The sequence below is a fragment of the Poecilia reticulata genome, chromosome 10 (genome assembly GCF_904066995.2).
Source record: "Poecilia reticulata chromosome 10, P_reticulata-male-v2, whole genome shotgun sequence".
NCBI classification, from domain to species: domain Eukaryota; kingdom Metazoa; phylum Chordata; class Actinopteri; order Cyprinodontiformes; family Poeciliidae; genus Poecilia; species Poecilia reticulata.
In genome coordinates this window covers 32960647-32978441 of record NC_088839.1, presented here as the reverse complement: position 1 = coordinate 32978441, position 17795 = coordinate 32960647, and the positions used below count along the sequence as shown (strand labels likewise).

General features: G+C 45.6%; 1 protein-coding gene across 4 annotated transcripts in view; it reads right to left on the bottom strand.

Annotated features, from left to right (window-relative positions):
- Positions 1 to 17795, bottom strand: part of slit3 (slit homolog 3 (Drosophila)) — a 226983-nt gene that overhangs the window by 93862 nt on the left and 115326 nt on the right. For 3 of the 4 annotated variants that reach the window (XM_081611949.1, XM_081611952.1, XM_081611951.1), the window contains 2 exons: positions 14297 to 14368; positions 2791 to 2862 (listed from right to left, as the gene is read on the bottom strand). In XM_081611949.1, the coding sequence (XP_081468075.1) occupies positions 2791 to 2862; positions 14297 to 14368 (144 nt within the window). Of the gene's footprint in view, positions 1 to 2790; positions 2863 to 3127; positions 3385 to 14296; positions 14369 to 17795 lie in introns of those variants that run through there. The other variant, XM_081611950.1, reaches the window with a different exon arrangement.

Sequence of the window (17795 nt, the reverse complement as noted above, 5' to 3'; positions counted from 1 at the left end):
ACAACTTGAACACAACAACAATCGTTTCTAGAGCCGAGTCAGATCGTTTAGAAGCAGAAATTAACTGATTGAGCAGCTTCCTGTTAGCTTCCTGTTAGCTGCCGTTAGCTTCCTGTTAGCTGCTGTTAGCTTCCTGTTAGCTTCCTGTTAGCTGCTGTTAGCTACCGTTAGCTTCCTGTTAGCTGCCGTTAGCTTCCTGCTAGCTACCGTTAGCTTCCTGCTAGCTACTGTTAGCTGCCGTTAGCTTCCTGGTAGCTGCTGTTAGCTACCGTTAGCTTCCTGCTAGCTACCGTTAGCTTCCTGTTAGCTGCCGTTAGCTTCCTGTTAGCTGCCGTTAGCGGATGTGTCAGCTTTACAGTCGTACCAGAACCACAGAACAAAGATGTTCACCTGCAGGAGCCATTACTACGCATTAAATCAAAAAACAAACCCTGACGGTGCTGAAACGCTTCATTTTTTATCAGATTTCAGCGGATTGTGATATGCAAACTATGTTTTCTTCCTAGATATAAACAGTTTGGTTTCTGCCACTTCTTCCAAGTTGCAAGAAAAAACTATTTATTTTTTATATTGAACTTAATTTTACACAATTGCCCATGTAGGAGACAGTTTGTTAAATACTTTATGACCCATGAATGTTGTGACGCTCTGAGCAAATTAATCCAGTTGTTGTCTATACTGAACTTTCAGAAATCACAGTGGCTGCAGTGAGTCACAGCAAAGGGAAAATAATGCAGAAAACTGAGTTTAAAATGATAAAAACCTCTAAAGATTCTTCTTTTCTCGCTCTCTACACCGGCTGCTGCCGTTGCTGATGAAGGATCCACTGACCACCACAGAAACTCAGCTGAACGTCCCTGCTGGGGATGTTTGGCTCTGTTTTGGTTTCCATCTGCTTCAGCTGATAATCTGCGATTCTTTAAGGCTCTGAAAGTCTGATTTCCTCCAGAATGGAGCGACTGGAGCTGAAATGATCCCGTCAGGTTGAGAGGAAACTACCTGATGCTTCGCCTGCAGCTGCACGTTTCCGCCTGGACAGAATCCACCGAATAGTTTGGTTTAATTTGGCCCTGAATAAAAAAACTGGATGATTCAGTTTCTGCTCATCAGATTCAGCTACAAATTCAAATAAAAGCTGATTTTAGTCCTGAGAGCCTTTATGTGCAGCAATTAATTATCCAGACGTCCTTAGAAAACGGCAACATTTGACCCATCAACACGTCAACCCAGAGAACGCAGCGCGACGGACCGATCCAGTTCAATTACCTCAGACGTTTCTGTGATGACCGCAGCGTTTATCGCTCTTTTAGCCCAACGTTTCTCAAAACGTCGCACATTTTTACTGTAATATCATCTTATGAAAAGTTCAAAATGCTGCGTAAAACCTTCCAAAATGTTTCTATTTGCAGGGAACTAGTCAAATTTCACCTAAGATTTCAGCATCTCATTCAGTTCTGCTTCAGTTACGCCATCATTCAGTAAAATAATAGAAACACCATCTGCACAAACGTTTACACCTTAAACTGTTTCAGGGTTGAAATAAATCAGAGGTGAGACGCAGAACAGAAAGTTTTACTGCTTCAAAGTTTTCTAGTCTTTAAATGTGTCAAAACTCAGAATTCCCACCATTTACAGACCATGAATGCATCGTGCAACAACGTGTAGCTCAATGCCTCTTTCAGGTCAGTAAAGTCAGAACCGGGTTAACGTCCCGTTGGACCGGAGCATTTCTCCCAGAACCAGATGTGAGGCAGCAGAATCTGCAGCCGTGCAGATGTTCCAGATGTTTGATCAAATCACGACGAAGGAAAAACCTTTTAGAGTTCGTCTGCAGGACGAGTCGCTGAAGACGGAGAGACCTCGACCTGAACGGCTGCCAAGCTGAGCACAGACACCCAGCTCCAGAGAACACACACACACACACACACACACACACACACACACACACACACACACACACACACACACACACACACACACACACACATCGCCCTCACACACACACATCTCCCTCACACACACACACACACATCGCCCTCACACACACACACACACACACATCGCCCTCACACACACACACATCGCCCTCACACACACACACACACACATCGCCCTCACACACACACACATCGCCCTCACACACACACACACACACACACACATCGCCCTCACACACACATCGCCCTCACACACACACACACACACACACACACACACATCGCCCTCACACACACACACACACACATCGCCCTCACACACACACACACACACATCGCCCTCACACACACACACATCGCCCTCACACACACATCGCCCTCACACACACACACACACATCACCCTCACACACACACACACATCACCCTCACACACACACACACACACACATCAGCGCTGAGGGGAATCAGCTGCAGCAGGTGGAGGATCCGCAGGTCGCATGTTCAGCACGGCTGAAAGTGAAGGACGACCGAGACGCTTCATCCCAGAAAGCAGCTGCTGACACACACACACACACACACACACACACACACACACACACACACACACACACACACACACACACACACACACACACACACACACACACACACACACTCTCTCCCTCTCAGGTTTAACCTGCGTTTTCTCCGATGAAGAATCTCTAACTTGAAGCTTTGAAGGCAAAAAAGTAACAAGTGAAAAGAAGAGCGGCGCTAAAGGTCCGTCTGAACGGAGAGCGAGGGATGAGAAGAAGAACTGATGAGAGGAGGAGGAGGAGGAGGAAGAGGAGGAGGACGGTGTCTCTACTTACAGGATCTCCAGATCGCGCAGCGCTCGGAAAGCTCCATCTTCAATGCAGCTGATGTGGTTGCTGTCCAGCTGCCTGCAGCACACACACACACACACACACACACACACACACACACACACACACACACACACACACACACACACACACACACACAGAGAGAGAGTCAGATGAGTCTGCAGAGTCCGCTCAGCCTCGGTCCGGTTGGGGAGGGACTAATGCCACATGCATGAATGAATGTGTGGAGGTGAAAACCCGGCGGCTGCAGCAGCAGGTAGGACCCCCCCTCCCCCCCACCCCACCCCCCACCTTCACCCCCCAGGCGCCTGCAGACACGTACTCGGGGAATAGTGCTCCACGCAGGCGGAGGCGCAGCCCGAAGTGAGCGGCCCGGAGGAGAGCAGGAGAGAGGAGCCCGGTGCGCCGCCGCCAGCCTATCACCTCCCTCTCTCTCCCCCTCCCTTGCTCGCCCGCCGCCACACACCGGCCACCAGCAGAGAGAGAGAGAGAGGGGCGAGAGAGGCAGACAGGAGAGAGAGGGAGAGCCCACCCTGCTGTCTGCTCTGTAAATATTAATTGCATTTCTTCTTCTCCTCTCTCTGTAGTGAAACCAGAGTAATCAGATTACATCAGGCCAGCCAATCCATTAAGGCCTTTTACCGGCTCTGCCACCAAACAATTTCATTAAGAGGAAAGCCTCACTAAATCACGCTCCAGTCACGACTCCCCTCTTCCTCCTCCACTCACCATTCATCTCTCGCTTTTACTGTAATTTGCTTAGCTCGGCATATTCACCCCCTGCCCCCAACACGAACCCAACCACCCCGACCACCCCAACACAAACCCAACCACCCCAACACAAACCCAACCACCCCGACACGAACCCAACCACCCCAACACAAACCCAACCACCCCGACACGAACCCAACCACCCCAACACGAACCCAACCACCCCGACGCCCCCAACACAAACCCAACCACCCCAACACGAACCCAACCACCCCAAACCCCTCAACAGGAACCCAACCACCCCGACCCCCCCTAACACAAACCCAACCACCCAACACAACCCAACCACCCCGACACCAACCCAACCCCCCCAACAGGAACCCAACCACCCCGACCCCCCCTAACACAAACCCAACCACCCCAACCACCCCAACAGGAACCCAACCACCCCAACCCCCTCAACAGGAACCCAACCACCCCACCCCCCCACACAACCCACCACCCAAACCACCCCAACAAACCAACCACCCCGACCCCCCCACAGGAACCCAACCACCCCAACACGAACCCAACCACCCCCACCCCCCCAACACCAACCCACCCCGACCCCCCCAACACGAACCCAACCACCCGACCCCCCAACACAAACCCAACCACAACCCCCCAACAAACCCAACCCCAACCCCCCAACAAAACCAACCACCCACCCCCAACACAAACCCAACCACCCAACAAACCCAACCACCGACCCCCACAAACCCAACCACCCCAACACGAACCCAACCACCCCGACAACCCAACACAAACCCAACCACCCAACCCCCAACAAACCAACCACCCCAACCCCCCAACAAACCCAACCACCCACCCCCCAACAAACCCAAACCCCAACACGAACCCAACCACCCCAACCCCCCCAACATGAACCCAACCACCCCAACACGAACCCAACCACCCCAACACAAACCCAACCACCCTGACCCCCCAACAGGAACCCAACCACCCCAACACGAACCCAACCACCCCGACCCCCACCACCCCAACACGAACCCAACCACCCCAACACAAACCCAACCACCCCGACAACCCAACACAAACCCAACCACCCCAACACGAACCCAACCACCCCGACCACCCCAACACGAACCCAACCACCCCAACACGAACCCAACCACCCCAACCCCCCCAACACGAACCCAACCACCCCAACACCACCCAACCACCCCAACACAACCCCAACCACCCCGACCCCCCCAACAGGAACCCAACCACCCCGACCCCCCCAACAGGAACCCAACCACCCCGACCCCCCCAACAGGAACCCAACCACCCCAACCCCTCCACCACAGGAAGACGTTGCCGCTTCACGCCTCTGGAAACCTGCAGGAAAACTCTGACCAGGTCACTTTCTGAACGTCAAACTTTTTCTTGTTTCTCAAGAAGCTGCAGTTTCACTGAATCAGAACCAGAATCATTTTTCAGGCTCAGAATCAGAACCAATTTTCGGTTTCTGTTGAGTCGACTTTTAAAATGTCACAAAACAAAACGTTGGATGTGTTCCCAGGTTTATGAGCACCATGATTTCAACAAATGTCTCACAAAATTAAGAACGTTTACAAACTGTAATCTGAGTTTTTGTTTCTGATGGAGCCGTGGCTTCGTCCTCTCTGTGCGGCTTTCAGCCCGTCCAACACTGTGGATCACCACAGCAGTCGGGTTTGGAGGTAACGTCCAAAATGTCACCAAAGACGGAGAAAATGAAGCAAATTAGTCGTGTCTCCATCTAGTGGTTTGGAGCAACCAGGTGACGCAAAGCTAGCGTCATCAGGACTAAACAGGAAGTAGGTGAGATGTTACGATTGGCTGCAGTAAACAGGAAGTGGACGTTGCTAACTAGCCCGCCCAGCTGCAGGTTTGCAGTGTTTCGGTTCGGTGCCTCTGGTAAGGTCTGAGCCTAAACGTTTCTACGTCGGTTAAAATGTTTCTCCTCTTTAGTGCATCACCTGCTTTTCAGAAAAGCCAAACACCATCTCAAGCAACCAAACTCTTTTTCACAAAATTGAATTTTTTTAATTCACCCTTTTCAGTGCTGTATTTTGAAATGCTCATAAAAGTCGTAGCTGGACGCCGGGTACCGACTGATCTGTTGGTTACAGTGGCGTTCTCTAGAAACAGGAACATAAAGGCGGATCATTCCTCCTTAATCTCTTTCTTCTGCTGCTAATCCTCTTTTCTTTGACTTCTGTCTTTTCATTCATCTTCTCCATTTTTATCTCCTGCCTCTCCGATCATAATCCCCTTTTTCCCCTTTTGTGTCTGCTCCTCTCGGCTTTGATTCCTCTTCACATTTTCTCTCCTCGCTCCCCGTCTATCCATGGATAATCCATATTCCGTCTCCTCGTTCTCTTTTATCAGCCTTTAAATCTGCGGCTCTTTTCCTGTCAGCCTTCACCTGAACGAGCCGCTGGCAGAAAGAAACACGCCGCTGCTTCTGACGCGTTTCAACAAGTCTACCTGCTTTCCCTCCTAACAGCCTCACAGGTCTAGTCAAAGTAAGCGGGTCAGCTTACTTTGACCCGTCCAACTGTTCACACCCTCAACTCTTCCTCTCACATTGCACTGACCTGAATATGACTAAATATTAAACTGATCCAAACGTGTTTTCATCTTATTGTTTAAAAATCTTATAACTGCCAATAAAAATGTTTCATATTTCGCTACAACCTGGACACCATTGTTGCCGTTGTTGTGTTGCCATATTAGGGTTTCCTGGTGTTTTCTCGGGTTCTGCTTGTTGTGCATCTAGATCTAATTCTCCTAGATCAGAATGGTTCGTTGTGTAGTTCCTCTAATGTGAAACTGGAACCAAAATCAACTTTATTTTGCAGATAAATTGGATCTTATTGGTGCCAAGTTTGAATGTTTTCATGTAAACTTGGTTAATTATGAAATATTTGTCCTAAAATCGTCTCCTTGCTGCCCTCTACGGGTTGAACGGTGGTTACTGCAAACACCATGCTTGGCTCCGCCCCCTGTGTCTCCTGGCCCCGCCCACTTTGTGGGCTAAGCTTTCCAGGTGGTTTAGTTCCACTTTAAGTTCAGTTATACGTCTCTCTCTCTCCGTTTCCCTGTTTTTATTCTGCCAGCTGATCAGGATTTAAACTCCTGGGTTTTTGTTCAACGCTGGATTCTTCTGTTCTCCTTATGTTATTAAAATTCTCCGTTATCTGAGTTTTTCTCTGTATTTGGGTTGTTTCTACTGCAAACATGAGAGTAAAAGTGTGATAAGAGCCTCCTGATGGCTTGTTAATCGTCTGCAGGTTGTTTCTTCTTCAGGGGTTTCTGAGTGAATCGCTCCACTCGGCGGCGCCGGTAAGGACTCTCGTAGCGTCGCAGAAACGTCTCCAGCTCTTCAGGCGGGTCCAACTCCGCTCCGTCTACAACACGCCTCGTTTCCCAGAATTAGCATTAACCTCTGGATTCATATTGCTGGTCATGTTCTTCATCTCCCAACTTCATCCTCAGAAAACGATTTTGTCCTCTGTGATGTGATTGCCTTCCCCTGACAGCGCGGCTCTCTGATTAGCGGCGACATGATTGGTATCAGTCTGGACGCGGCGCCGCTTCACCTCTGACGTGTTTGTGTGTGTGTGTGTGTGTGTGTGTGTGTGTGTGTGTGTGAACAGTAAAGGAGCAGCTTTTAATTTCCTTCCATATAGTTGGTCTGTTTGCCAACACACACACGCACACACACACACACACACACACACACACACACACACACACACACACACACACACACACACGCAGTGCGCATCGCTGCTGAGGCATGGATCCATCAGAGGCCAATCGTTACCAACTGAGTAATTATTGGACGGGACCGAAGCAGGTGGGCGGAGCCAAGTCCAGTTCTAGACGTGAAAAGTTTGGAGAACAGAAACAGAAAGTAGAGATGAATGAACATTTCTGTTCCTCATGGAAACAACTTTAGTTTGAGCTTCTGATGAGTAAATTTCATACGTTTCATATCAATGTCAATAATTGCTGATCAGTTTTTTGTTTAATTATCTTAAATATCGATCGTAATGTTTCCCGTTTTATTCAGTTTTTCCGCAGTTTTTCATTTTTAAGCAGTTGAGGCACAGAGGCAAAACCTGAAACTGCTGCTGTGCGTGTCACTAAACAGGTTGTTGCTAGGCAACCGAGGAGTGACTGAGTTGCTAGGCAACCAAAGAATGAGTGAGTTAGTTGATGCTAGCAGCTAGCTTAGCTTGCATTGAGAGGCTGAGCAGCTGGAGTCTTTCCTCTGCCTACATCTCCCAGAATGCCGTGTTATCTGTTGATATTGATCACGTCATTATCGCAGTATATGATGTTATTGATTTATTGTCCAGCTCCGTTGGGATGATTAATCATTTAATGGAAAAACACAATGGATAAAATTTTGTGCATCGTAAATTTTTTATTCTTCCTTCAAAAAAAAAAAAATTCCACAAAAACCCAAAAAGAACTGTAAAATAGTTTAATCCAGATTATTTTTTTTCTTCTCATGGCTTTTAAAGTCAACAAAAAATGAAAATTTGGTCAAATTTCCCTTAAAATGTCCCACCAGTAGATCAATACATATGTTATCCAGCGCAGCAGCAGAATGCGTCGTGTGGTGAAACTCATCTCCTCGCTGCTCGGACTGCAGTGGATTTCGGTTTTGGGTTCGACGGCCAGCTAAAAGCTCTCAGAGGTAAATTAGCATCATTCTGTCATTCTGAACGGTGAAAAGTGGAGCTGATGGAGGACAGGAAGCAGCAGATGTTCAAGGCTGCTGGACGCTTTTCTGCTTTTCCATAATCATAAATCTGAAGGCTCACAGCGTTTCAACCTGAGCTCCGAAGGTGAGCGCCGCACGTGGGCGGAGCCTGCGCCGCTGAGGTCATAACTCAAGCAAACAGCCGTGCTGCAAAGCACTGTGGGTAGGGGAGCGTGAAGCCTGGGGAACAGAACGGCTGGCAGGCGCTGCTGAAGTGGAGCAGAACGACCCGGACCGTCCTCAGAACCGCTGGAGAACAGAACAACACGAGAACCGGCTTTAATGCGAAACATTACGACCACCAACCTGATGGACGGCTGCAGGGCCGACTTCACCACAAATTCATCCAATTCCCCATCATCATCAGGGTTTTAGATAGAAACAACTTTCTACGCTCAGTTTGCAGATAAATCTGTGAAGTTGATGCTTCTCAAGGTTTTTTACACAACCTGCCTCTGACCGCCTGGCCATCACCGTCGGTCCAATCCCACTTCATTCAGATCAAGCTTACCGCACAGGCTGGGCTTCCTGCCATTCACTTCGATTCCTCCTGTAGATTCTCTGCTGGGCCGAACACAAATATTTATGAACGATTGCATCGATTTTCTTTGCAGTTTTAGAATCTGGCTGTAGCTTTGGGTTAGTTCAGGCCTCAGATGTTCATTTTCCTGAGTTCCTGACCGGAGCGCCCGGCGCCGCCCGTCTCTCTCTCATCCGTGCTTTTATTGTGAATAAAGTACGGCTGTGAATCGCAGTACAATCGAACACGACAGATGGCCGTCGCTCACGGGTCCAACATTTTTCCGATACCTCTCACGGTTCCTGAACAGGAAGAAGCTGTTTGGACCGTTTTTCCAGTCAAATCAGCGGCTTTTAGGAGGTTACCATAGCAACAGAACCACCACTGAACTGTTACCAGAGCACGGCGGTGGCGCCATCATGCTGATCAACTGATTTGTTATTCATCTTGCAATGAAGGATGATGGTCAGTGTGTTTTCTCATCACTAAGTTTTCTCTATTTATTTCCGCTCTAGGTGTTTTTTAGGTTTTATCTGGACTTCCTGCGTCCAGGTGAGGTTTGGATCAGAGAGAGGAAGGAGCTGCAGCTTTATGCTGATGTCATCAATGTCCTTCAGTCGCAAAATTTAAAAAAGACAAGAAACCAGATGGGGTCATCAGAAAGGTCACCCTTAAACCTGCTCCTTTCAAACTGAGCTTTTATGTCTTAATTATTGGAGCTCCGACTGACGCGCTGCGTAGGGAGGACTGACAGCAGCCGCAGTCAGCAAGACGCAGAAACAAAGTTACAATAAAAGCCACAAGCAGGACGAGCAAGCAGAGAGAGAGAGAGAGAGACGTATGAGAAAATCGATGCAGCGTCCGCCGGGGACAGAATGTCATGAAGCTTTTTACCGCGGCGTAATGGACGGCCGCAGCCTTTACTGCAGGAGTCACCTTGTCTGACGGACAGAGAGACAGAAATCATTCAAATACGAGAGAATCTGGCAGAATGAGAGGAAGGACGAAAAAACGGGACAGAAATGTGACAAAGACATGAAGGACGACGGAGGAGCAAAATGATCTGAAGGCAGGAGGACGAACATCCCATCATCTGGTGGGAGAAAAAACCTGATTATTAATTTAATGCTTTGAGGAGCAAATTCAGTTCAACCAAAACAGACGATCATTTCCTACATAAATCAGTTTCTGGATTTGATTTGGTGATTTCTGGACATCGTTTGAGCGTCCAGAAGGAGGTGGAGTGAAATCAGGCAATAAATCAGAAACACAGAGCGAGGAAGAGGAGGAAGAGGAGGAGGAAGAGGAGGAAGAGAGGGAGAGGATGAAGAGGAGGAGAGAGAGAGGAGGAAGAGGAGGAGGAAGAGGATGAGAGAGAGAGGGAGAGGAGGAAGAGGAGGAGGGAGAGGAGAGGAAGAGGAGGAAGAGAGGGAGAGGATGAAGAGGAGGAGAGAGAGAGAGGGAGAGGAGGAGGAAGAGGAGGATGAAGAGGAGGATGAAAAGGAGGAAGTCCATATTCTGCAGATGTTCCTGTACTGATGCCTCTTGGTTATGTCGCTCCATGTTCGCTGTCCCTGCCACCATCTTGCCCCCTGCTGTTATGTGCTGGACTGACTCAGGGGCCTCCTGCACCACCTTCACCTGGGGTCTAGTAGATCTGAGCCTCTCTGGTGTTTAGGGCCTGATGCTGTGCAGCCAGGATGAGAGCCTCTGTATATATTTATATAAATGTTATATGGCAGCATATATAATATGATGCCACCCCTGAAATGTCCCTGCCCCCCTCTTTTCACTTCAGTGTATTATAAGCCTGGTGGCGGGGCTAGGAAAGCACGGCGGGCATAAGCGTAAAGCATAAGCGTAAAGCATAAGCGTAAAGTATAAGTGTAAAGCATAAGCGTAAAGCACAAGCGCAAAGCGTAAAGCATAAGCGTAAAGTATAAGCGTAAAGTATAAGCGTAAAACATAAGCGTAAAGCATAAGCGTAAAGCACAAGCGTAAAGCATAAGCGTAAAGCACAAGCGTAAAGCATAAGCGCAAACGTAAGCGTAAAGTATAAGCGTAAAGCATAAGCGTAAAGCATAAGCGTAAAGCATAAGCGTAAAGCACAAGCGTAAAGCACAAGCGTAAAGCACAAGCGTAAAGTGTAAACGTAAACGTAAAGCATAAACGTAAAGCATAAGCGTAAAGCATAAGCGTAAAGTATAAGCGTAAAGTATAAGCGTAAAGCATAAGCGTAAAGCATAAGCGTAAAGTATAAGCGTAAAGCATAAGCGTAAAGCATAAGCGTAAAGCATAAGCGTAAAGCGTAAGCGTAAAGTATAAGCGTAAAGCATAAGCGTAAAGCATAAGCGTAAAGCATAAGCGTAAAGCATAAGCGTAAAGCACAAGCGTAAAGCATAAGCGCAAAGCGTAAGGCATAAGCGTAAAGCATAAGCGTTGCTGTTTACGTTTCTAGGAAAATAAAAAAGTTATAATAAAAAAATATCAAATTGTTTTTTTCTTTTTAAAGCCGGGCTGCAAGCCTCTCTTTATCTCTTAGCATTTCACTAGCAGAGCAGATTTATTCCTAAAGGATAGGTTTATAATAGTTAGTTTTATAGTTTATGCATTTAAAGCCGACAGCGGACCAATCACACAGCTGGAGCCTCTGCGCGCTGCCGCCTCCTTTCACTCAAACTGGACACAGGCTGACCTGTATGGATATTTACATCAACCTACTGTGAGGAATTATGATCCTTTGGAGAACTCTAGGTAAGAGTCTAAAACCCGCCGCGTTAACTCTGGTTGCAGCTCAAAGTGAACCGCAGGAATAACTTGTAGGGAATTCAGAGGTGCGTTGTGGTGAGAATGATTTATCTTTGTGAACGAACAATTATATGCGGCGTTTACATCTCAGCACGCTGCCCAGCATGTGGCTCTGTGTCTGTCTTCCCTGTAAAGTTTATGGTCCCGGTTGGCCGGAGCGTTTGTGGATAACGAGCAGTGCTAACATGCAGGTTCAGCCCGGTGAGGAGCTTTAGCCTCTCCTCGGAGTCACGCATCAGCTGATTTTATATTATTTCATTATTATTTTTACGGTTACACTTTGCATCAAACCATATCAAATGCGTTGTCGACTCCGAGTTAATGCGTTTCTGAGAAACTCGTCCCATAAACTCGACCAACCAAAATAGTTTCTGTGACGCTTATTAAAACTCAACAGACACGAAATGAAAGAACTACTGAAGCCACATTAGCAGCATTGAATTAAACCTCCCTCCCTATCCCAGCGGATTTACTCATCATGCAGGGCCGGTCCAAGGCTGCATGAGGCCTGGGGCAGACTTTGACTTAGGGGCCCCTTTTGCTGCTAAAACATCAGCAGCTCTAACAGCTTCTGTGTTAGATTTGGTGAAACATGGGGCAGGGGGAGAAGTTTAACAGGCCAGCATAAAAAGCAATAAGTTATAATCGCAGTTTACTAATTTGTATTTGTAAATTCAAAGATTAAACTCACAGCATCAGATTGTTGCTATGGTAACAAAACAATCTAACTATGAATATTGTTCTTTGAAGTTTTACTAAGTAAACGTGCCAGCTCCTTAAAATCTTGGATCTAAATGTTAAACAATTTAAAATAATTACATTTATGTATCTGTGGTCTGTTTTAAATATTAGCGTTTATGGGGCCCCTGAAGCCCTGATGGAGCCGCTGACTTAATGTGGATTAAACAGAAGAGCAAATCTGTTGCTTTTAGACTAGTTGTGGGTTTAATAGCATTTCACTGGAGATGTTTTCCCGTAACATATAATTATACAGTAATACTTTTACATTTCCTGTCAACTTAACATCTTTTAATACAAAAACACGGTGGACCGCCGGGCTCAGCAAGTTTTCTGGGGGAAACCCTGCACTTCATAGATATTTTTCTAGATCCGCCCCTCAACTTGAGGACATTTTGCTAAAGAAGTTGGTACCTGATTAAAAATGTTTGGTTTCTCATTAATTAATTGCATTTAAACCATAAATGACCAGGTTACCGTCTGTAATGTCCTTCATTTCTGCTGAGGCGTGATGGACATTAGGAGGAAACACAGGGGTGCCACTGTGAAGTATGGCGGTGGCAGCATCAGGATGTGGGGAGCTTCATAAATCAGGCGGCACCATGGGGAAACTTTATGTGGAAATACTGACAGACAGGAAGCTGAAAATCTGGTCCAAATGATCCACAAAGTCCAGATTACTCACAGAAAAATGAAGTTTAATTTGTTTTAAAAAAGCTCATTTTAAATATTGTAAAAATGATAAAAAGTTTTTTTTAAACGGTGTGAAGCCAGTTGGAGCGGGTCCACTTCCCTTGGTTCTGGCCCGCTCCGTATCGACTTCCTCTCTCACATCACAGACACACCCAAGAGTCTGTCTGCCAGCTAAGAGGGCCGATCGATCAGAAGCATGGATCGGCCCCCGTATTGATCCAGGTATTGGTGGTTAGGACATCAGGGATAAACGACAGAACCGCATGGAGCGATTCAGAACAGAACCTAACCTCTGAAGGAGGGGCGGGGACTGGTGCCGATGGGGAGGGGCCTGGAGCCGAGGGGCGGGGCCTGGTTTGAGGGGAGTGGCCTGGTGCCGAGGGGGCGGGGTGTGGTGCAGAGGGGGCGGGGTTTATCTCTGATCTCTAGCGCTATCTGGTCAGATTCAACCTGAGCTCTGAAGGGCATGAACGTTGTTCATGGTCAGATCTCTGATCTCTGATCTGACCATGAACGTTGTAGTTATTGATTTATTTACACTCAGCTCAGGTTTTATGAATGAAATAATCTCTGCGACAGCGAAGCGTTCATGACGATAAACATCGGAGTCGAAGCTGGTTCAGGTCCTGCTGGTTGACCAATCCGGTGCGACATCAGGTTCTGGATGTTTACATCTACGATTTGTCACCATGACAACCGCATTGACAGCGATAACGATAAAACTGACGACAATAACTTTAGTTTTTTAGGTAACTGTAAGACTGTGTGTCACAGCAGCTACAGTCCCCCAGACACAAATCCTGCTCTTGAAAAACATTCCTGTTTGTAATTTGACTCTTTAGTTCAGGAGTCACAGAAAGGATGTGATTTACATCACAAAATAGTAAAAGTGTTTCGTCATATCTTCACGTTTATTGATGCTTTCTTTGAGCAAACCGTGTAGGAAATAGTAAAAACTAAAAATCCCGACAATAAGGACAGTTTTGGGTTTAACTGAAATTTATTATAACAATAAATCAAAATTTCTTATAAGAAGTTTATCTCGATAAATGATCAGCGACAGGATAAATGCCTGCATTAGGACACAGTAAACATGTGCAGGACGCTGAAGCAGCCTGAAATGGTTCTGGTTCCGGTTCTGACCCAATGCAGTGTGAAGCAGAGGAGGAAGAGGAGCGTAAAGAGGAAGAGGAGTGAGGAAGAGCAGATCTACTCACAGGTTCTTCACGTTGGTGATTCCTCTGAAAGCTTTCCGTGGAACGGCCTGGATCTGATTCTCACTGAGATCCCTGCAGACGAGACGAAGAGAACATCAGTCACAGGACCTCACACACACACACACTGAAAACACACACACACTGAAAACACACACACACACATCGAAAACACACACACTGAAAACACACACACACACACACTGAAAACACACACACACACACACTGAAAACACACACACACTGAAAACACACACACACACATCGAAAACACACACACTGAAAACACACACACACACACACAAAACACACACACACACACACTGAAAACACACACACACTGAAAACACACACACACACTGAAAACACACACACACACACACTGAAAAAACACACACACACTGAAAACACACACACACTGAAAACACACACACACACTGAAAACACACACACACACACTGAAAACACACACGCACACACACACTGAAAACACACACACATACACACGTTTGTCTGGCTATCTTTGTGGGGACTTTCCATTGACTTCCATTCATTTCTACTGCCTAAGCCTGACCTTTACCCTTTTCCTAACCCCAATCAAAACTCAATTCACACCTTAGTCCTAAATCTGACCCCTGACCCAAAACAGGGTTACCCCTTGTGGGGACCAGGCTCCGGTCCCCACAAGGAGCAATTGGTCCCCATAACATAGTATATGTCAGGAAAATCGTCCCCACAAGGTATTACAAACGCATTTAAAAAAAACACACACACTGAAAACACACATGCACACTGAAAACACACACACACACTGAAAACACACATGCACACTGAAAAAATACACACACACACACATTGAAAATACACACACACATTGAAAAAACACACACACACACTCTGCCTCAGAACAAAGGATGATGACATTTATGATCAGAGAAACAATTTGGACCAAAAAGCTTCAAAGACAAAAGAAAATTCAGTGAAAGTGAAGTGTGTGTGTTTGTGTGTGCGCGCGTTTGCTTGTAATACGTTATGGGGACCATTTTCCTGACACATACTACGCTGTGGGGACCCACTGCTCCTTGTGGGACCGAAGCCTGGGCCCCACAAGGGGAAACGCTGCTCCTGGGTCAGGGGTCAGATTTAGGACTCAGGTGTGAATCAGTTTTGGTTGGTTAGAGTTAGAATGTAGAAATGAATGGAAGTCAATGGAAAGTCCCCACAAAGATAGCTACACAAACTGAATTCTGATCACAAATATTTAGTTTGATCAGTTAAACAATGTGATGTTTTTCTCAGCCACTGGAAGCTGACAGATGTAATAATATAAATATTTACCTTATTAACACAAAGTTACTCTTCCAAAAACCTGCTGCTAAGGATTCTGGGAAATATTTCCAACTCCTGTTTTTTTCTCCCTTTTTAAGAGCTGACCTAAAAATCTTTGTTTACTCAACGGTTGGAGACAGAGTTTATCTTTCATAAATTCAAACATTTAAAATCTAAAACTCAAAAGATTTGATTTAAAAAGTTAAGTCAATGAAACACTGCTCAAATGTTTTACAGTGCATTTCTACATATGGGACAGGTGTAGAGTGTTTCTCTGCAGGTCTTCATGCAGGGTGGATGGAGAACATCTGAAACTTTGACTAGACCGTTCTAGTCCTTAATACTATTTCAGGATGTCACTTTAGATATTTTTATGTGCAAAAACTGAAAACTATGAATAATTTCACAGTAACTTGACTCTTTGTCACTCAGAAAGTTAAGGATGGTTCTTTTACAGCCAATCAGTTGCAGAGGGGCAGCAAGCCGACCCGGTTGAGCAGAACCAGAACCTGGGTTTGGGCTTCATGGCTGCTAGTTTTGGTTAAATCTGTTGTAATTCTGGAACAGTTTGACTTTAACTGCTGAAGGAGCTGCTTAGCTGAACTAACGAGGTTTTCATCGTTCTGACCCGGTTTGTAACCCGAGTTCTAATCTGGGTTCTGATCCAGTTTCTGACCCGTTCTGCTTGCTCCAGGCGGCGGCGGCGCTGGCACGGCCCATATGATGCAGTTTTGATGTTTGAATGCGCAGCAGAACCGGGGAGTATCTGCCATGTTTGCGGTTCTAGTTTCCATGTCTTCCTCTTCCCTTCGGCCCATCTGCTTCCACTTTAGCAGCTTCAGAACCAGAACAAACCTTTCTGTAATTTTCATCTGCTTGCAGCAGTGAGATATAAACAAGTAGATGAAAAATAAATGGAGGAGGGAGCATTAAAAAGTAATTTATTACAGGCTTTTCAGAGCTAATAATATTTTATTGTTTTGTTTACCATCTATTTGTTCTTTGTTCTGGCAGAAGAAAAAGTAAATAAAAGCTGCAATGAGACAGTTTGGTCTCGCTGCTCCTCCCTTCATGTTGCTGTTGGGGGTTGAAAACTTTACTCCCTCCTGCAGAGCCGGGTCTGATTCTGAGAAATCTAGGCGGTCCAAACAGAAATACGGCCGATTTTTTATTAAAAACTAAAACAATGAGGAGAAATCAGTAAAAAAAAAAAGATCTGCTCACAGATAAATCACTGAAATAATAATAAAAATTTAGGCTAATGTTACATATCTGAAGCCATAACAAATAAAATTCAACACTATTTATTATAGACACAAAATTAAAAGAAAAACTATAAACTATAAAAGGAAAAATTTAAATATGAGGAAAGCGATGATGGTTCAAAGTTTGTTTCAACAAATCTTGGTTCCAGGAAAACTTTAACCAAATCTGATCAAAACTGTAAGGATGGCAGAGAAGGAAGCTTATTTTCTACAGGTGTAATGGTAAAAAAACAGCATTAAATCAGCAGTAGATACAGCCAGTGTCGGCTCAGCTAACCAAATAGCTAGCGTCACTAACCGCTAATTTTCCAAACTAGGTTCTTGGCTCTGCTAACGTTAAACATAAAACAAATTAGCAGAAGCTATCACTGCTATAAACCGCTAGACACAAAGAAATGTGATACCCTAATGCTAAACCTCTAAATACAAAAACTGTGTGCAAGCTAATGCTAAAGACATAAAAAAATTACAGAAACTATTCTAAATATATAAAAAAAATAGCAGAAGCTTGTGCTAAACATTAAGCTAGCTTTAGCTTCTTTTCTGGTGTGAGATGCACTAACAGGAAAGTCCTCCGTTTCTGATTTTGCTTCATTTTATCACTTTATGTTTTGATAAATATGACGACCAAAGAGGGAAACATACAATGTGACATAAAGTTCATCCAGGTCCTGACAATGGAGAACATTTCATCACAATTAGTTTAAAAGTCTAAAAAATGGTGGCCATCTTGAAAAATGTCCGCCATCTTGAAATTCAAACAGCTGATAGGAAAAATAAAAACAGTTGATGTTTTTCTTATGTTATTTTTGTTCTGGAATTTGCTGGACATGAAAACGAAACGTAAAACTGATATTTATGTTTAGCATTTTTCTTCTAAAGGAAAATGTTAAAACGCCTCAAAGGAT